This window comes from Melozone crissalis, unplaced genomic scaffold (genome assembly GCF_028551555.1).
Source record: "Melozone crissalis strain CALT ecotype California unplaced genomic scaffold, PUWL_Pcris_2 ptg000027l_1, whole genome shotgun sequence".
Lineage (NCBI taxonomy): Eukaryota > Metazoa > Chordata > Aves > Passeriformes > Passerellidae > Melozone > Melozone crissalis.
In genome coordinates, this window is record NW_026535805.1 from 19,015,466 (window position 1) to 19,037,009 (window position 21,544).

A 21,544-nucleotide genomic window follows, 5' to 3' on the forward strand; every position below is an offset into this window, starting at 1 on the left:
AGAACAGCAGTGCTTGATCACACAAGGAATGATGTAATGCTTGTGGGTTTTGGAGTCTGCAGTCAGGAGATGTGATATCAGGTTTTGACTCAGACCCAGCCAGCCGGTTCTTCACTTGGTGGAAATGCCTTATTCTTCTTTAAGAAGCATTATTATAGTAATGTTCTGACCTTTAGTGATCTGATAGGCTGTTTGGGAGGACAGGATCTGTCAGGATCCAGGTGTCTGCTACTTAAGTAGTTGTTGTGAAATTGAAGAAAAACACCAAACCTTCAATTTTACCCACAGCAATATTTGTTGATTACCATATGGCTGCCTTTATACTGTTGTCAGTGGAAGACAGAGATGATGCTCTCCTGTGCTATATTTTACATATGATGGGAATACCAACAAGATTTAAAAGCCAGTTCAAATCTCTTCCATTCCTATATTTCATACTCAACAATTTTCTAAGCTTAGACAGAAAATACAATAGTTTTTCCCCATTTAATTTTTGAAGCAGTGACTAAAAATATTTTGAAATGGAAATTATTTTATTTTTATCCTCTTGAAAGAAAACCTAAGTCAGATAAATCTGGAAGAGCTAGATAGCTGGCTTTGTGGAAATTACACCAGGTATTTAAGCACTTAGAGAAGGACTTGGGTATGGTCAAAAAGGAAAAATGTGCCCAAAGTGGGATTCTAGCAAAAGTTAAGTGTACAAGGTTGTGACCTTGAAAAAACACTGCCCAGCTGCTGGTTAACTCTGAAAGCAAACCAAACAAATGCTCTGCTTACTTTTTTATTTTTTCACTTTAAATACATAAACAGTCTTGGGAGGAAAGACTAACCCTAGGGTAACCATAGCTCTTGTGGCCTGACCAGCAGCTGAGAGAGTCACACATCTCTCTGCATTCTCCTGCTCACGTCACACCGCTTTGGGTTTCAGTGTTGGCCAGGAAGGGTTGAGGCTGCCCAGCCCAGCCCCAGAGCCAGCCTGTTGGACACCACCACCTGCTACACAGGCTTGGAGCCAAGGACCTCTGTGTACTCACTCACCTTTTCCTTAACTGCAGGCTCTGTTTGCTGTTGTGTGACGGGATTAGTTTAGTCTCCCCTCAGTTCATTGCAAGTAGCATCTCTGTGTGATTCCTAGAAAAGCAGACATGTTCTTTCAAGAGGGGGTTCTGCACCACCAAATTCAGAGGAGAGCGCTTCCTTCCACCCAGGAGGGGTGGGATCTAATGCTTGCACCTCTCTGATGAAGTTTCTTGTTGGCTGGCTTGGGCTGAGGCATCGTGTGTGCACTGCCTGGTAGAAACTCCCTGTTCCATGAGCTGTGCTTACATCCTCCAGGACCCTCTCAGCTTCAGGGGAGAGAGTGTCGTGTCTAAATCCCTTGCTGGATGAGACCAGAAAGAACCTGGCTGTAGGAACACATCTAAAAGTAATACTACAGAGCCATAGGGTTGTTCAGGTTGGAAAATACAATTTTAGGATCGTCAAATCCAACCATTAACAAAACACTGCCCAATCCATCACCAAACCATGTCCCTAAGTGCCACATCTACATGTCTTTTACATGCTTCCAGGGATGGTGACTCAGCCACTTCCCTGGGCAGCCTGTGCTTGGCCAGCCTTCCAGTGAAGTTTTCCCTAATATCCAATCTAAATTTCTCCCCTGGTGGGACTTGAGACCATTTCCTCTCATTCTGTTCCTTGTTCCCTGGGAGAAGAGGCCAACCCCAGGCTGCTGCCAGCTCCTTTCAGGCAGTTGTACAGAGTGGTAAGATGTCCCCTCAGTCTACTTGTTTCCAGACTAAATACTGCCAGCTCTTTCAGCTGCTCCTCATAGGACTTGCATCCTTGGCTGAATATTTGGAAGTTCTTCCAAGCACAACACTGCTGCATGCTTCAAACAGGCTCAGCACTGCAGGACTCTGGGTCCAGTGCAGGACACTTTCCAGGGGCTGGGATGCAGTGCACTGTGCTGCCAGGGCACCCCTGGCCAGTCAGTGGTGCCCTGAATGGAGATGAGGCGCAGGTGGCAGCCAGCACAGGCCAGCAGTGAGCAGCTCACATGTGCCAAGGCTGCCTGGGAGCTTGAGACGCTTCACTGATGGAGCTGCAGGCCAGTCTGGGCATCATCAGCAGTGCAGACCTACCCTGAATGAGAAGGGATTTCTCCTCTCCCTGGGAGCTGGTAGTTGTGTCAGGATGTGTTGGCCCTGCTTTTGCTGGAGAAGGAGCACTCCTGCCTGTGCTGTGGGTGTGAGCTGCCTGGCTGGAGTGGCACCAGCAGGGATGGTGAAGCTGCCACTGCCTGGTGTCCTTGGGTGGCCGGGCCTCAGTGACATTTGCAGGGCTGCAAGCAGAAACACAGCTCAGTGTGTCGCTCTGTGTCCACTGTAACCCTGGCCAGTGGCAAGGGGATCAGGGTGGTTTTGTAAAAAGGGTGAGGAATGTCAATCCTACCAGGACTGGCTTTGCTGTGTGAGATCTGTGTTACACTGGGTTTGGAGAACTTGGTATTTGTGGGTGAATTAAAGCATATATATATATATATATATATATGTATATATATATGTGTGTGTGTGTATATATATATATATATATATATATATAGAGTGATTTGCATGACCAGCTTTAAAAAGTTGATGTTATGGGCAATGATTTCTGAAAATTAATTTCCCAAATTCCTCTAGTTTCACTTCAAGGACTGTTTTAGTTCTACTCTTGGCTTTTTGTTTTCTGATAAGTCGCTGGATGTACTTGTTTGTCACATTTCAAACACTTGGTGTGATCAGGCAGTAGTGGGGCTTAGTCACAGATAGATAATAAAGTACTGACTTGTTCTTTAAATATAACCTGAAAAATTACTCCTGAAAACTTGTATTTATAACTTGTGTTTATATAATATTCTGTGGATCTTCAGGTAAAAGGATATTTGATGTTTAAATGCATTGTAGATGTACAATAAAATTTAGATGTTTCTCTATGTGTTTAGGTCTCTGTGACTGCCCAGCTACTGTGGGAAGATTTATTTTACTTTAAAAAGCTGATCTTAAGGTCCTTTGAAAAATTGTCTCCTTGTTTAATGTTTGCTATGAACTTCATTAAACACTTTATGTGGTCTGTGCCAATTAAGACCATTAGCATTATCATGAACCAGTAACCTCAGGGGGAAAAATGGTTATGCTTAAAAACATAAAAGCAGGGGTATTAACAAAAAGTGACTTATCAAGTGTAAATAGAGGGACTTGAACAAAATGTGCGTCACTGTACATGCAGGCCCTCATTTGCCATCTGGTGTCTGTTTTATGACCCTAGCTATGGATTTATTTTGTGCTAGTGGACAAACAATTGGACAATGCTTAGAAACACAAGCTGGAATGCAGGGAAAGCTTATGGCAATCTTTCACATGCTCTCTATCATGTGGGGAAAAAAGCAGTTTATAGAAAAGATGAGTTGAAGTGTAAGCATTCTTCCATATAGTCATATAATTATGATTTCTTTTACTTTCTTCAGATTTTCATTGAAGTCCAGCTAAGAATGCAACCAACAAAATAAAGTGAAAAAGCTGGGCATTTGAAGAAGCATCCTTCTACTTGGTGAAAATGTCTCTTATTTTTTGACAACGATTAAAAGACAATGGGGTCAAACACTCTTGGAAAGGCTGCAACATTAGATGAGCTTTTGAACACTTGTATTGAAATGTTTGGTATGCTCTTTCAATATTTTATCTTGTTGTTATTGAAATTAATCTTTTAATATAAATCCTGCTGTTCTCTGGTTTAGCCAGTCTTTCTCTTGGCTAAGAACATTTCTGTTCTGTAAAATTTTCCATGTTTTAATTTGGCCCAGAATTATGCAAGCCAGAATTTTAATCACATGCATACTTTATTAAATTTTCTTAATACAGATAATGCACAATTGTGGGTATGGTGGTTTCCACAATGCTGGCCTCTACCAAGAGAAATGTTTAGATGAATTATTCAAGGAGTTATTTCTGGCATTGATCTTTGTCTTGAGTGGTTACACAGCTGTGACTTTGACCAGTCATTTTTTTAAAGGTTTTCCAAATAATCATGCAATAATTGGTAAGAATATGACCTAAGGCTCATATAATCTTTTTACTCATATTAAAATGTGATGTACCAGGTCTGAGGGAGAGAAGTGATGAAAAAGACCTTGATCCATAACACCATTAATCATGACATATATCACATTACAGTCAAATGAGTTCATGGATGGGCTCAAGTGTTTTCAAACAGGACTTTGATTCACAAAGCTACATTTAGATTCCCTGGAGATGCAGGGCCGATTTTGATTGGAAGGAAGGACTAATTTTGTATGCCATGTGGAGAGAAATAAGCATCTAAAGGCAAGAGAGATGGACCAATTGATGGATGGACAGACCTTGCTACCAGCTGCAGTGAATCCCATACATCCATTTCTGTAGGCCACCATCAAACTGGTTGCTCTAGAACTTCATTTAAGTATTAGCAGAGCCCATGCACTTGCTGTCTGTTGGAAATAGTGTCTCCTTTTGTGTACACACTCTCTTGACAAGCACAGTCCATGTGTGGCTCCTGTTTTCATACACCACATCATCTACTGTCTTCAAAAAAAGTGACAGACAGAATAGTCCAACATTGCAGGTGCTGAAGAAGACTGATGGTCAGCCAGTCTGCCAGGGAATAACTCTGTGTAGTTTCAGTGCCTTCACTGCAAAGACACAAGGGTCTCTGTTAGGCAGCTGGAGATGTGACCTTGGGCACATATTTGAGGTGCTAGGTGCTGCTTTAACATTTAACATTGAATTCCTTGAAACAGATCCATTTTTAAAAATAATTTAACCGCTGACTTAAAGCTATAAAGCTGCAATAAAATAAATATTTGATATAGTTGTACATAAATCATCCTCCCCCTTCTTGATGGACTAATTTTTGATTTGTCCCTTAGATTACTGGCACTGTCTTTATATAAAGTTTAGCACAGTGCTGCCCATGCCCTATTTTTTTTAGCCATGGCCTGTTATCTGAACTGGTTTGGGTTTTTTCCTCTGTTTAAATAACACTCACTGCATTTTAGCAAGTTGCTGTTCAAGGGGCATTTTTGTGCTCTGGTGTTCTTTCCTACCTTTTTGTTAGATAAAGAGCCAACATTTCCACTTTTGATCATTTGTGTCTGACTGTGCTTGAAGAGTAAAAGCTCCCCCTTTCTATGATGGGGTTAACTCATTGTTTCTCTTTTGCAGATGACAAAGGAAACCCCTGCTCCAACCATTTGCCAAGAACCTTTCTTTTAATGCACCGGTGGTATCTGCCTTCTACAGAGCTGGCTGGCAAGCTGCTGGCCACATATCCTTTCACAAAGTGCTGCAAATTGGCATTGCAGTGTCAAAAGCAGATTGTTTTCCTGACTGCTTGTAAAAATGTGCCAATTAATTAATGACAAACAAGGTTCAGAGGTGAATTTTTCTTCAACTTAAAAGATGTGAGTTTGTGAGCTTCTTTATGCTCACATAATGACTTTGTAGATTTTCTACATATGTACAAGAATACTAACTGTTCATCAACTGAATAACTGTAAATATGAGCCAAGATAATTTTTCAAGTGTATCACAACAGGTTGACCTTTGAGTACTATGAATTTTCAGTGATATCTAACTACCTACATGTCATTTATACCTCTTAACTCAGTTATCTTAACTGTTATCATATTTGGTTAGCCAGAGCTGGCAAGAAGAAGAATATTTAGAATTGTAGAATAGAGGCATTTTTGATAAGGAAAAAAAAAGAACAGCCAGGAAATAGTCTCTGTCCCCTATGATGTTGTGAAAGTGAATGAAATACCAGAGGCATAAGGTGGTTATCTCTAGAAGAAAAGTTTGATACTTTTTGGTAAATTCAGCTGCTCTAGTATCAGCCTCCAGTGAATAAAGCAACATTGCTGAGTCAAGGCACACAAAGCTTTCTTTAGCTGGCATACTTATAGAGATGCTGACGGAGAGAACTGCAATGAATTCAGGTTGAAAATCTGCTACTTCATGAGGTAAATGCACTTCTGGTGCTCTAGCATTTTGGTTTTATGCTTCTGTTAATACTACCAATGTAATTTTGTTTGTTTGGGTTTTTCACTTGGTCTCCATTCTGTAGTGAAGAGGCAATTTCTGTGTGTTTAAAACAATTAAGTTGAGCCATCCAGCTTTTAAGACACTTAACTGCATCAAGCTAAAAAGCTGACAGAAAACTTGTGTTATTATTTATCTGGCTCATGAGTGTTATGATTTATCGGCCTCTCAGAAAGCAACAAGTTCAGTGCCACACAGAGGAGAGACACATTTTGCTCCCAGCTGTAACTTAGTGTGGGAGAAGAAAATTGTCTCTGGGTTGTAGAGTTCAGTTCATGCAATCCCTGGCAGTCCCTACATAATTTATGGTCACAGGAGTGTGTTAGTGATGCCGAAGTTGTTACACACTGGGTGTGTTCCAAACCTTGCAACAGCTGCTCTGACCTTGTTTCCATGGGAAAGCTTTCATGTGTTGGGCTGTTCTCATGTAGGAACATTTCTCTGTAAAAGAGAAAGGATGAATTTTTAAGGATGAATTTTAATCATGATATCGATTGCTTCACTCAAACAAATGCTTTTCCCTCCTTCCTCTGGGTGAAGTTACATCACTGAGAGGAAAATGAGGGGGGCTGATAAAGCCTTTTCTACTCCCCCTTACATAGAGGAGGGGCTTGCATGTTTTACATGTAAGCTTATGTGGCTTACACCTGATTTACACAGTTATCCTGGTGGAACTGCCACTCAAATTCATGTTTGCATTTTCATTGGAAAGTCTTCTCTGGGCACACAAAGTTGTCTCTCTTGGACAGGGACTAAATGCAAATGTTACCTGGGTGTCCTGGCAGCCTGAGTCAGGACACTGTGTGGGTCTCACCTGAGACTTCAATTTTGCATTTCAATGGAATGCTGCTTTGTTTGCTGTGGTGAGTTAAGCAAAAAAATTTAAAAGATAAAGTGGCTTTTGCCACTTCAGTGTCACAAATAATTACAGAAGAAACAAGCTGAGTTCACTCTCTCTGTCTAAACAGTGGACCTGAAATAAATCCCATAAAAAAATGTGTGTAAAATATATGCAGCCACTGAATGTTATACCTGAGTCTCTGGGCATCTCTTAACTGCTGTCTGTGGATTTCAGATACTGGATTTTGGAATTTCCTGCAGAGTTTAACTTGGATCTTGGGCTGATTCGTTTGACTGAAGAGTTTCAAGAAGTAGCCAGCCAGCTTGGATATGAGGATCACATCCATCTCATTGATATCTCCAGCATGTAAGGATGTCATGTCAAGGACATCTTTGTGTCTGGAACAGCAGAATTCTAGTTCTGTATAGAGTACAAAAATATTAAGGCCCATCTTGATCTTGATAGAACAAAAAAATGCAGCACTTGCAGAATTGTCTTAAATTTGAAGCTACTAAAAATTTGAAGTTATAGTTACACAGTAAGGAGAAGATTCCTACCTATGTGTAAATTTGCCATATAAACAGGAAATAAATTATTTTTCTGACAAGGCACAAGCCAATTAATGATTAGTATTACTTTTTTTCTGCAAGTTTTCATACAAAATAGCATGCAATGTAGTGACTGGCATGCTGTGTAAATCTCAGATCTTCTCAGGGAAGCTTTCTTGTCTTCTCATCTGTAATCTGTTAGTTTTTTGCAATATTTTCTATTATTTACCTGGAGAATTTTTAGCATTCACATATGTAGTTGCATGACATCAAAATGATTACAACAATTTCTTTGACAAGCTGGCATGAAAGTTACTTTTTAAACATCACCAGACATGCTTTTGCATCTCATCTGATACTGTAGATTTTCTTTTAAAATATGGGATATGCACGGTATTTGGCTGTCTCTGTTGTTCCATTACTTCAGGGACCTATGCACTTACTGAGGAAAAATTAATCCTTGATGTTATTCAAGTATGTTTTTATTCTGCATCAGAAATTGTTTTGAGCTGTTCTTGATTATAAATCATCTTTGATTATGGCTTCCTGTATCATGGGGAAGAAAATGTTGTCCTTTTGTTGTGATAGAAACCTGCTATTATTTATCACTTGGAGTAGTGCATGCAAAGCTCCCAGCTCCTGTTACACTCCTGAACAGGTCTCACTCTGTTTGTAATGTGCTGGATGTCACAGGGCAGAAGTGTCACGGTCCTTCTGTGGTCAGTTTTACACAACACATTCCAGCTGTGGGCTACAGTGACACTCACCCAAACAGAACTGAGACTTATTCCTATTCCTTTGCAGTCCTTCCTATGACTGGATGAGAAGAGTTACACAGAGGAAGAAGATTTCCAAGAAAGGAAAAGCCTGCCTGCTGTTTGACCATCTGGAGCCCATTGAGTTAGCTGAACATCTCACTTTTCTGGAGCATAAATCTTTTAGGAGAATTTCTGTAAGAAGCCCACAACTTTGTCACTTGCAATTAGGAGCCTGTCTTTAAAGAGTGTTCACATGGTTTCATATCTATGACTTTTTTCTCAACATTTCAGTGTAGTGAATCTTTATACTCTCTTGATATACATAGCCAGGCACTTCCTGGACCTTTTTGTGCCTGATGATTTTTGACACTGAGGGAAATTCAGGCACAGTTGCTTCTTTTCACAGAGGATTGTACAAGGGCAAGAGGCAAAAGTGGATTAAAACTGAAGTTGAAGCTAAAACAAAACAAATGAGTAAGACAAATGCCAAAAGAAATGCTGGTTTCTGCTGGCAAATATCCTTATAAAAGGGTCACATGATGTTACTGTATCAGGTGGCAAATGGAAGCAGTAACTTCTCAAAATGACAAATGAGACTTTTTAAAAATGTTCAGAAGCATGAGAGAAATCAAACTCCCAAACTAAGAAAAATGTATGAGTTTTTTTGTTTGTTTCAAGGGAGGAAGGAAAAAGAGATCAATGAGGAGCTGAGCCCAGTCTAAATAGAATCACTTTTGATGTCGCTTAATCATGTTCAAAGGTTAATGACTCTAGACTTCAAATCGTAGGAAAAGACCCTGCTGTGATCCATGCAATGCTGACCTCAAAGAAAGAGAGAAGGACAAGAAAAAAGGCATGGATTTCTAATTAGATTTAAGATGCATTTGAATTCCTTTAAGGATTCCAGGAAGAAAACTCAAATCTGCAATGAATCTTCTTTTCTTTCCTTGCTGTTTCTAGCTTCTCTCTTAATTCTTCAGCTTGAATTTTGCTGTCAGAGATGATTCTCTGCAACCAGTGAGAGTTAATTGATCTTGTACCACTTCTCTCAAAGATATGTAATTGCAGAATATGATTAGTCTGAATCCTGTGTTTGGTTTTACCTGCTTAAAAAAATGGGGGAGAAGGAAGGGCAGCATTAACTATAACGAAAAAAAAATTATCTTAACACTGAACTACTGTCTATCTGCAGCTAGGAGACAAGCATATTTTGTGTTAGAGTATATGCCCTCATGTTTTGCTAGCAGGCTGATTTTGATCAGCTAAACCCATCTTGTCTGGCATTGCTAGCAACTCCCTACACAAGCTAAAATGATGTCCTAAATTACTGAAAACCTCCTTTCAAGGGACAGCTGAAAACTGTTTTTTCAAACATTCAGGGAAATTTAATTTTTGGGATCCTATAGAGTACCATGTCTTGAAGGTGTCAAATATAACTACACAGAATAAAATGTGTTGAGCAAATTATGGGAAAGATGGAAGCAGCAATCACACTCATCTTGCAGGCTTCTGTATTTCCTGACACACAAACAAGTTGTAAGTTGGCATTTAAGGAAAAGCTGCACCAAGATAACAGCAAAAAGACTTTAAGGAGGAGACATTGTGCAGCAGGAGATGTTGTGCTGACCCTGAATCATGGTCACTTTCTAAACAACAGGAGCTTTAGAAAGAAAAGTATCAAAGTTCCAAATTGATTCTCCAGTTTGTCCACTGTTTTACTGCAAGTATCTTTTCTCTGTTAGTTCACAGATTACCAAAGCTATGTGATCCATGGCTGCTTGGAAAACAATCCTACTTTGGAGAGATCTATTGCTTTATTTAATGGTATCTCTAAATGGGTCCAGCTCATGGTTCTCAGCAAGCCAACACCCCAGCAAAGAGCAGAAGTAATCACAAAGTTTATCAATGTTGCACAGGTAAGTCTTGCAGATGAGTCTTTTTCTTCCAGTACAAAGCAGGAACATAAATGGAGATTACACTAAACAAATCAGCTGATGCTCTTTGTGTGATTTCCTCAGTGAATAGCCTGTTCAACATCACTGGAGGTTATTTGTTCAGGTGTGGTGTGCCTGCATTTTTTAACTAGCAGACATAACTTTATAATAATTTTTCTTTATTGTATTCCAGTTGGCAACTGTCACTATTGTGTGTTTCTTCTGGACCTACAATAATTAAAAAGCAAAATGCTGAACCATTCTGTTATGTGCCCTGGTTTATTGATTTGTGCTTTAGCCATGATGGGCTGTCTCCTTTAACTCGTGTGTGACATTCAGTAGCTGCTGCTTGTGTTTCATTAATTTTTAATTATGCATGACTAATCTCTCCTGCAGAAGCTCCTTCACCTCCAGAACTTCAACACACTGATGGCAGTGGTGGGAGGTCTAAGCCACAGCTCTATTTCTCGCCTGAAAGAGACTCATTCTCACCTGTCCTCGGAAGTCACAAAGGTATGATGGACTCCAGAATACATATTGAGGGGAACATCAGCTCTTGCAGGTCTGATGGGTTCTGCAGTGCGGGTGTGTCACCAGCACAATATTTGGATCATGGCAGAGCATCCTGAAAGGAATGGGTTGCATTCCTCTCAACGGAGCAGGATAAGCTCATAGAGATCCCCTGGCTGACTGCCTGTGCCAGGAAGGAAATTAACACTGTTGGCACCATGACTAGAGTTGTGTTCATTTAAAACAGATTAAGGAAATGCAGTGAATGCTTTCACAGGGACTTGCTTCTCTGGCTGTTTGTAGGACTGGAATGAAATGACAGAGCTGGTCTCCTCCAATGGAAACTACTGCAACTACCGCAAGGCTTTTGCTGACTGTGTTGGCTTCAAAATTCCCATCTTGGGAGTCCATTTGAAAGACTTGATTGCTGTCCATGTCATTTTTCCTGATTGGATAGATGAGAACAAAGTTAACATTGTGAAAATGCAGCAGCTTTCCATCACCTTGAGTGAACTGGTTTCCCTGCAAACTGCTTCTCATCATTTAGAGCCTAATTTGGATTTAATTAACCTGCTAACTGTAAGTATTGAGCATGTTTCAATTCGCTGCTGTGAATCAAATGTTGAGTGTCATTAGGAATACTCATATCTATAAAGTTAAGTGCATATTTTAATCTCAGTTTTGAAAAGAAAAGGGAAAAAATACAAAACAGAAACAGGTTCACATGAGGTGTTAAGAAAGTCAAAGAGTTTTAGTACAGTCATATGGGATGGCTGGAAGCAGCAACAGAATTGTTATAAATTACATCTTTTAAGAATGACAGATGGAGGGCTGTATTTATGCTAGAAGAAGTAAAACTTGGTTCTGACTACTTAGAATGGAGGTTTTATGTCTCCTCTGGAACAACTGGGAGACATGCTGGCATCAACACATGAGAGGAATTCCAGCCTGAGCATCATTCCAATTTGCTCCCCTGTGCTTTCCTTGTGACACAGTATCTTTCCTGTCCAGTAAATAAAAATGTGATGGATTTATACTGGGACTGATCAGATACAGAGCTTTACACCAAGGAAGCTGACAAATATGAGCCTGATCTTGGAGCAACCAAGCTGGTGTGGATATACCTGTGGCTTCATTGTAATGAGGGCTGGGAAAGTTTGGGGAAACTGGAAAGCCCCCTTCAGTTGTGCCTTGTTTGGAACAACCTGGGAACAAGTCTTAATCCCGATTAGTGGGACAGGAAAGAGCAGGCACCAGATATTGAACCCTGCAACAATCCTTTAGCTTAAAATTTGTACTATAAAGGTAGATATTTATTGTCTTGTTTTGTTTTTCTAATGACTGAGAGCTGCTTTCTTGTGACACTCTTTCCCTTCCTGGTCATTTCTTACAAGCTTGGCTTTGAATAGGGGGAAGTGGAACCTCAGGCTTTGGGGAACTGAGCAATAAAAAAGTGAGTCCAAAAGGATAGAAATTAGACAGTGTGAAGTGAGAGATGGAAGCTGAACTGCTGCTACCACTTTCATTAGCTGTTCTCTCTTCTTGGTGACAGCCTGTTTTCCAAAAGGAGCAGAAAGCTAAAGATTTTTTTAAGACCTTGCAAGCCTTCATATGTTCATCATTGTACCTGCCTGAGCTCACATAGCTTATCTGTTTTTCAATTTTTAAATTTTTCCCTTGTTTTCAGCAAGATGACAGGGATTTTATTTGTATTTTTGTATTTCTTTCAGTGTACTCCATTTACTAGGAGAAGTAATGGAGTACATGATGGCTACTTTCTCACTTGTGATACTCCAATGCATTCATTCATAACATAACTCTGCTGACTTTGTTACAGTTGAGCCAATCTGATTGTAAAAAAAATGAAGTTGCATTCTGCAATGTTAATTCCAGACTTGATCAAGAGTTATAAATAAGGTAGGCAGGTGTGGGGAATCTAAAACCTTTCCAGGGTAATTCTGTCTTCACATCAGTCACTGGAAGTGTAGTTGTGGATCAGGTAGGTTTGCGTGGCACTATTGATTTAAAATGGTGACTTCTAGAAAGGGAAAAACCAACAAATTTCTATCAAAAGTTCATGGACCAGAATTTTGATGAATATCATAATATGAATATTCTCATTTTTCTTACTGTATGTAGATTTTGTCCTTATCAGTGTATATTAATACAATACTCTTTTTTTAAATGCTAGTCTCTTAAATAGAAATAATGGATTTATATTGTAGATTAAATGCTTCTGTCTATCTTTTTGTTGAAAAGAAGGTTTTAAATCATTGGCTGGGTTCAGAGAAAGAGGGCAAGAAAAGGGTTGCAACCCAAAGCTGACAAGAACTGACAACTAAAACCAGTTGGCCTTGCTGTGTGCAAATGGTCAATTAGCAGATTTAGCCTTCCCTGCTGCCTACATCATCTTCAGTTTTCAGAGCGTGAAGAATTAACAATTCCTTTTATTGCTAGGTCTTATCTCTCTAATGTCAACTGTAAATTTTTTTCCATCTTTATCTGATTTAGAGAAACTCCCTTTCAAATCTAGTAAATGAATATAAATGTGCAGAATGATTTCCAGTTGTGTGTGAATTGGCTGACCCAACTGTTTCTTCCCTTCTGCCCTTCTGCCATTGAGCAGCTTTTATCTGGGCAAGCTTTTAGCTGGTCTCTTGTCCTGATAAGCAATGTGTAAATCTCTTGCCTGGCCTCCCTCCCTTGCAGTGCTGCCTTTTGCACCACACTTAGCAAGTGCCAGGCCTGTGCTTGCTCGACAATTAAATCACTGGGTTCTGGTTTGCTAGTCCAACAACTTGCACAGAAAGATAAAATTGGTGTTTCATGGCCATGTGGGAATTTGGCCTGCTTTTCCCCTTCCTCAGTGGTAGAGTCCTATTTGCTCTAAGGGAGATGATACCTTTCCAGTGGCTTGGAAATGGTGATGCTTGGGGACACTTTGATAGGAGCTATGAAGTAAGAACTTGGGTTAAATTCTTAGGTGAGAGGTGGGTAGTAAACTTCAGGCCAGTTCCTCAAGGGGCTTACAGGGATTTTAAAATGTAATTTTGAGTATAGATCAAAAGGGTTCATGGGGAATCAGAGGACTCTTGGTTTCAGTGATAGCTGCTGAATGGTCAACAGTTTGCAAAGTTGGTTTTCTCATGCCTTAAATGTCTGCACACAAACTTAGAGTTTGCTTTCACCCATCTCCACACCCCTCCACCCCACCCCATCTTTTTGTAAGCATAAAAAGTCAGCTTCTAGCTCACAGAACTTTAGCTTTGAGCAAGCAGCTGAAAGAAGCCAGCATTTTGCATGGAAGTTAGCATGCCACAAACAAGGGAAGGTTTTGGTGTATGGGCAGCAGGGACACCTGCCAGGTTTACTGGCACAGGAGACTAGGAAAGCTGAGAGGGATGCAAGTCTTGCCTTGGGCTGAGTAAATGAGTCTGAGTTACAAGCACAAGCCAAGTAAATATGTTACAATTCAGCTGCCAGTGAGCCAGAGGACATAACATGAAGATGGACTCATTGTTAGTGCATGATTGCTCTTAGTCTGTGATTATTCCTCTTTTCCTGACTTACTGGCCACACTTGCTCCGCCTGCACCCAACCTTGTATCTGTTTCTGTACCATGTGGAGCTAAGATGTAGTGAAAGAGGACCTAAACACAAGCTGGGCAGTGCAGCAGAGAGGAAAAACAGCTTTAATGACAGTTTTGCCTTTAGAAAACTTATATTTGGTAACCTTACCTGCTGTGCACTGGTTTGGCTTTTTTTCACATGTGAATAAAAACCTGAGGGTACATGTTTCATCACTTTCTGTGGAACAGTGGTGGATCTCAGTTTCTCAGCTAGACCACAGTGTATTTATATGAACTGTGTTAAAACTCATTCGGTGCCACCTTTTTCCCTTGCTATTTTTATCTCTCAGTATCTATTTATCTAACCTGTTCTGAGACTATATGCAAATGACTGGAAAGCCCCAGGCATTTGTACAATCTGGTGAAGAGAATGAGAACTACCTAAACAATCAAACTGAAAGTCACCCTCCCTAACTTGTGTTCAGTAAGTTCCACTTTAAAAAAAAAAAAAGTCATATGTTTCTGATCACTCCCCTACCTTTCTCAATACCCCTCCAAATTGCTCAGAAAAAGAATAGGACAGCAATGATAGTCAAATTAGAATAGAAACTGCCACTGACTGTAAAGCTCATTCTAGGAAAATTCTTATTATACTTTATTTGTTGTAGCAAAACTGTAAATAAAATATAAAATTAATGCTTACATAACTGCTTACATAACATAATCATCATGCTTGTAGTTTCTGTGCTAATGTATGAAACTTCTGACCTAGACAATACCTTGTCCACTGCATGCTTGCACATTGTGCCTAATGAAGTTATATCCACTGCTTCAGATAGGGTCATATAATTCAGGGAGGGAGAGATACAAGCTTGCTCAATAAATACTAATACATTTCCACTCCCAGATCCACACCCAGCCCATCTGGCCTGCCGAGAAAACTGTGCCCTTTCACAGAAACCAGGCAACACCTTTTGAATCACCATTTCTGCTCTCCCAGTCTGAGCTGATAATGTCCTGCACTCCACCTGAGTGCTGCTTGTGTTATGCCACCAAGGAACCTCAGAATGCAGTCTCTGAACATCTCACCACGTGAATAATATTTATTACAGCACTTACTGGTTCAATTTTGTCTTTAGGACAGGCCCTTACCTCAGCCTGTGACAGCAGCATGCTGGCTGAGTGAAGGAACCTGCAGGATGCACAGCTTTCACTGTGCCCTTAATTACAAAGTGCAAAAATCAGCAATGTTTCAGCTAGACAAAATGAATAATGTGATCTCTTAGACTTCTCTAAAGCCATGTGTTTGCTTTGGGAACCTATCTTGGGAAAGGACACAACTTGTGTCTTACTCATCACACAAAATTGTGCCTAAAAGAGGGTGGTTTCTAGAGGGGGTTTGCAGTAGGTGTCACTGGTCCCGCTTGCTACTTACATGGCACTTCAGATTCTCTAAAAATAGCCTTCTGTCCCAGTCATTTAGTCAGTAGTAATTCTATCTGTCTGCTCGGGAACAGCAAAAAATCCTTTTAACTCAATCTTAGCTTAACTGGGGATTTGCAAGGTGGATGATAACTTCAAATCATGTCAATCCTTCAAAGCCAGTTAATACAGGAACACGATCACAGGAAACATGCAGTGTTTGTTTCCTCTCATTGTCAAACATTAGCTACAGTGCTGATTAACTTTCTCCTGCTCTCCTGCATCACTGCAGAGGAGGAGGAGTTCACTGCAGACATTGATCAGTGCAGGACCGCCGCTGCCTAAGTAAAAACAGATTCATCCTACTTCAAGTATGTTTATGTACCTTCTTTTTTTTTCTCAATAAATCCTACAGGGAAAAGAATGAGAACATGGCAGGCAAATCTTTCACTTATCTAGAAAGAGCTGGAACGCAATTTGCCTGACTTGCTGAGAGGTGACCAGGAGCAGGCCAAGCTGGGCTAAACTGGGATTTAGCCAGTGGAGCACTTTTCTGCATCACCAGCAGTGGCAAACCCAGCTGGCCTCTCCCAGGCCTCTGTCTGCCCAGGGCTTTCTAAAGAGGCATTTGCTGCATAGGCTGATTTTTACAGGAGACCTGCACTACTATGACCCTTCTTAAGGAACAAAATAAAATCTGAAATCCTTCCAGCCTAGCCCGTCTACAACTACTGTCCTGAAGTTTTGGCATTCACCAGGCTGCCTCTCTGCGATCTCTCATGAGCATTGAGCTGCTAGAAGCAAGGGGTTTGTGTAGGGGTGGTCTTTGGAGCCCATGTCCCTCTGTGCATGAGCATGCAGCCCCTCTCACGCTGGGGTCAGGGTTGTTCCAGCCCTCAGGTGCAGTGACGTGAGCAGCAGCGTGCTCTTCACCAGCCTGGCTTGTGTTCACCCTGGGAAAATCCACTTCTCCAGCAGCTGCACGGGGCTTTGGCCTGTCTCCTGAGCTCAGAGTAGCAAAATGTTGTGTTTGCCTTCAGTGGGAGGTATATCTCAGCTTAAAAGCCTGTCATATCCAGACCAGTCTAGTAAATATTACTGTTTCCCATTCTTTCTTACCTATAGCTGTCCCTGGACCTCTACCACACTGAGGATGACATCTACAAGCTCTCGCTGGTGCTGGAGCCAAGGAACTCCAAATCTGTAAGTCATTTTTTACTGCATTTTGACATATTGTTTATTTTGTCTGCATGCAGTTGATTTAATTTTTAAATGACAGTTAATGTGTTTCCTTATTCATATGTAATATAAAGTTTTGTAGTGTTAGATTTGAGTAGAAAACACAGGAACTATTTAGAGGTTTTATTTAATTCTCCCAATATGCACTTTTATTTTAGTGCATATTGGGAGAAACAAATAGTGGAACATGTCAGATGTCACTGTTAATTGTTTTTCAACAAAACCTCTGCAAGTCCTGGAAAACAAAGTTCTGCTTTAGATATATAATCCTTTATAAGTTTATATAAATTATTTACTGTGTGACCCTTAGCTGATTTTCTGTATGCTGGGGCAGTTACATAAAACAACACTGAGTTAAAAGGTTTGTTTAAGGCAAGGCAAATAATTACTGTAGTATTTTAGAACTGTTTGCTTAGGTATAATTGGCTGCATCTTGGGCTCTCAAGCAATGTTTAAACAGATGAGAATAGATGTTAGTCTTTATTTGGTCATGTGCAACTAAAGCTAATGCTGTATTCATGCATTTTTCTTTATTTTTGAAAGTCAAAGGATATAGATAAACCTCATAATTAATAGTTATTACTCAATATTATTACTCATAATTAATAATTGAGTTCCACTTCAAGTATTAATTATTCACTTTCTTCTGCTGCCAAAGGTTGGGGACTCTGCTTTCCTCTGAGCATTTCTTCAGTGCGTCAACATTCTCATTACCTTTCATATCCAGCCTGTGATGCTCTCAGGCTGAGCCCTCTCAAGTCTGACAGCAGCAGAAGCTGAGAGTGGCTGGAAATGCTTCACAGGGGTGAGAGCAGGGTCCAGGAGTCTGAGATTATACATTCCAGTGCTTTTTAAGGTTTTGAAGCATTCTTAAAAGCCAGCAAGGAAGCAGAACCCTTAAATTTCCAAGTTTAGGCTTCTCTGACGTTTAAAATTATTAATCTCTTACTCTTGGAGACCACTTTGAGGACTATGTGTGTGCTCCCAATGATGTATTATAAGCTATGATAAGGAAACTAATGAATATTTCTACAGTCAACACTAGCTCAGCTTGAACATTTGAAATTTCATTACTGAGCCTCCAGTCCTTGTTTGGTACAATTTGACCACAACAGTGGTTTATTTCAGTCCTTCTGGGTCCCTCTCATTACTGCCAGCAAAGTTGAAATGTCACAGCCCTATGCTGTGGAAGGACTGACGGGCCGCTACCGTAAATGAAGAAAATTATCACATTGCTGCTTTGATCTCCAGCCTTGCTTTAAGCAGGACAAAAGCAATACAAACAATGCTGTGAACTTTAACAGTGCCCAGCAGTTGTGGGAGAGTTCTGCACAAGGATCAATGAGCAGCCAGTGACATTGAGCCATGGCAGCTCCCTGATGGGTGAAAAGCTGCAGCTGAATCGACAGCAGCCAGACTATTTGAAGCTTTCTTCTCTTTGATGGAGTGCCAGAGCACACAGGCTCCATTACAGGGGAAAGGATCTGTAGGGCTTTTGTATGTGGAAAAATTTGTCAAAGGCAACGTGACAGCCTGGTTATGTCATTCCAACTGCTCCTTGATTTATTGTTATGTGGGTACCACTCCCATGCAGGTGCGCTAGGGAGGAAATGCCTCATCCTGCTGCAATCATTTTTGGGCAAAGTGGAGCTGATCTGTTAGCATATCAGTCTTCTGTCAGCAGGGACTTGAGCAAGACTTTCTTCTGCTGAAATTGGGAGGAGGCCCTTCAGTCAGTATAACAGCCTTAAAAAACTCTGAGGAATGACCCCCAGCTGTAGTATAGCACCTCCTTGTCACAGTGTCCTGCTTTTCCACAACCATTAGTGATCTTCTTGTTGGGAGTTTTCACTGATACAGCTATTATCTAGAGGACAACTCTGCCTGGTGCAATTATACCACTCATGATGCATTTGGGAAATTTTTTTTTGTTTTCAGCAGAATTCACTTCAATGCCAAAACACATAGATGTTTGCAAACATCTGAAAATGCTTTCTCAGTCTACAATACCACGGTTCCTGTGCTGGTGAAATAAATGGGAGATACAGTGGGAATCACAAATTGCATGGCCAGATACAGTGTTCTGGAACATTTCATAAATTCAGCTTGGAAGTCTCTGGACAGCCAGTTAGCACCTTTCCTCATAGGATGCATTTCAAATACATAAATAAAATCACCATTGTTCATTTGCATCTATGAGTGCAACAGAAGAACAAATAATTCCCTTTGGTTAGTGGTCAGTAACATGAGGATTGCATTGCAACTTGTCAAAAAAAATCATAAAAATTGAATGAGACTTCAAATGAAATAGCCCAGAAATAAGAGGAAGGCTCCAGTGAATTCAGTTTCTTTCTGCCACTACTCACTCAGACCAGCAGATGTTAAAAGCTCTTTGTGAGGTCTTGGTAGTCTAGCACCACACTGACACTTTTAATTTGGATGCTTTGAGTCCATGCTTTTGGCAGATAGATCTGGATGTTCAGGTTCACTGTACTTCTTATGAAAATTGAATTTTGTTGATACAGGGGTGTTTTGTTCCCAAACTTACTTGTGCACATTTGCATGGGTCAAAATCTATCAAGGTGTTGATAGAAGCTGTTCTAACACTTGAAAAAGGAAAAGCCAAATTAATAAAGCAACGCACTAACAAATCCTTTTTTTCTTTTCCAACCAAACATAGTAAAATATGAATCTGTGACCATTTCTCATCTGAATGTCAAAGTCTGCAATACCATTGCTGTGCACAATGATACATGTAACATCTTTACATCTTAATAGTCTCCCTTTCAAGTCACAGCGATTCAGAGCGAGACAAATGAGACCCAGATTCTTTGCTCATCAACTAACACAGGGGCCTTCTGAGACTGTGGACCCTCTCCCTTCTGACACAAAACACTGAATTTTTTCAGCTTGACACAGCTTCACCTGCTAGATGTCCAGTGCAGATGCAGGGAAAGGCCAGTTTGTCTTGCAGAGTTGTCCATGCTAACTGGGTTTTTTTAATCATTACCTGAAAATGTGTTCAGGTTTGTCCTATATTTCCTACTTGAAGAATCTGAGCTACATTCCAGAGCTACTCCCAAAGCACTGTAGTGGTGTGGAAAGAGTCAGGTTGTGAAGTTTGTGCATCCAGTGAGCTGTCAGCTACTGTTCTGTCAAGACCAAGACATTTTTAAAAGAAAATAGTCTGGCTGGTGTTATCTGCAGAACAAGTCAAAGGTTAGAGTCTTTCTACTCAAGCTGCCTAGATGAATCAAGTTGTGCGTCCTGGCACATCTCAGCTGGAAACCAGCAGGATTGCTGAGCACAATTCTGCCCTGCTTCTGCATCCTGCTGTCCTGCTGGTGGCACACAGAGCAGGGGCAGGAGCTTATTCTGGTTGAGGCACTCCCTTGTGTGGCTGCTGGGCATGATCCCTCCAGCAGGCAGCTGGGGGCAGATTGTGGTGAACTACTCAGAGGTTTTACAGAGGAGCAAAGCAGGTTTCTGGGCTTACCTATTTCTGATGCCCACTGTGTTCACAAACCCTACAGACCCTCCTTCCTTCCCCCTTCCTTCAAGTCTCATTGCTGTTCAACCCTCTGGAGATGTCAGTGAGGAAAGACTGCTTGGATTTGCTTCTGAGCTCCCTGGGTGGTGGCAGTGAAGCTGCAATGTGGAGCACAGAGCCTGACTGAAGCTGTTAGTGAAGCCCTTAAAAACCTTGCCTGGTGCTTTGCTGAGCACATTTTTACAGCACAAGCACTCCAGCAGTTTGCCGTTGTAACTCTGACATTTTGAGCTGCTTTTACTGGGAAATTCACCTTCTGAATTCAGATTTGAAAATCCTTGTGTTCTGATCCATCTCTCAGCAGCCTACCTCCCCCACCACCCCCAACAAGCCAGTAGTGCCACTGGAGTGGGCATCTGGAGTGGTACCTAAACCTGACCCCACAGTCATCAACAAGCACATCCGGAAACTGGTGGATGTAAGTATTTGGAACATTACACTGGTCTAAGAGAATGGTAGGTTTGATATTTTCATCATTATAATCAGTTTCAAGCTTATAATGGCATTGTTATGGTTGGGGTGAATTTCAGACATACCGTAACAAATTTGAGCCGTTACTGATACCTTCAGAAATACTTATTTTATTCCTGCAGTCACCAATGGGACTAGTAAACAGGTTTCTGGGTGCAAAGGAGCAGGCTTTCAGAAGCATCTGGCTGCTGTTTAATAGGTTTGTCTAGCAAATATAGATTCAGAGTGCAAAGTTTATTTTCTGCAGCTCTAGCCATATAGTTTCTGCAGCTCTAGCCACATAGCCACAGCTGAAAAGAAAACAACTCAAAAACAAGGTCTCATACATTAATAGGTCCAATGAACTTTTCTGGAAACTATTTCTGGTTTTTAACTTGCTGTTAGTTTACTGTCCAGAGCATGTTGTGTATGGTAAAGATAGCATTGTCTTGATGTCTCTTTAAAAGTGTGGACATGAGGTCACACAGAATTAGAGCTGGGATCTTCTAGCTCCAGTTTAGAAGGTGATGTGTTGTTCTAGCACTGTAAACAAAGCTAAACACCTCCAGATTCCTTTGGAAAGACTGAACTTTTCTTTCTCCTTTTTA

General features: G+C 40.7%; 1 protein-coding gene across 1 annotated transcript in view; it reads left to right on the forward strand.

Moving 5' to 3' along the window:
• Positions 1 to 21,544, forward strand: part of RASGRP3 (RAS guanyl releasing protein 3) — a 45,922-nt gene that overhangs the window by 13,602 nt on the left and 10,776 nt on the right. The window contains exons 2-11 of the mRNA XM_054279810.1: positions 3,509 to 3,701; positions 5,241 to 5,343; positions 5,975 to 6,037; positions 7,192 to 7,323; positions 8,310 to 8,457; positions 10,006 to 10,179; positions 10,594 to 10,710; positions 11,011 to 11,286; positions 16,823 to 16,900; positions 20,788 to 20,904. Coding sequence (XP_054135785.1) covers positions 3,632 to 3,701; positions 5,241 to 5,343; positions 5,975 to 6,037; positions 7,192 to 7,323; positions 8,310 to 8,457; positions 10,006 to 10,179; positions 10,594 to 10,710; positions 11,011 to 11,286; positions 16,823 to 16,900; positions 20,788 to 20,904 — 1,278 coding nt within the window. The 5' untranslated portion in view covers positions 3,509 to 3,631. The remainder of the gene's footprint in view (positions 1 to 3,508; positions 3,702 to 5,240; positions 5,344 to 5,974; positions 6,038 to 7,191; positions 7,324 to 8,309; positions 8,458 to 10,005; positions 10,180 to 10,593; positions 10,711 to 11,010; positions 11,287 to 16,822; positions 16,901 to 20,787; positions 20,905 to 21,544) is intronic.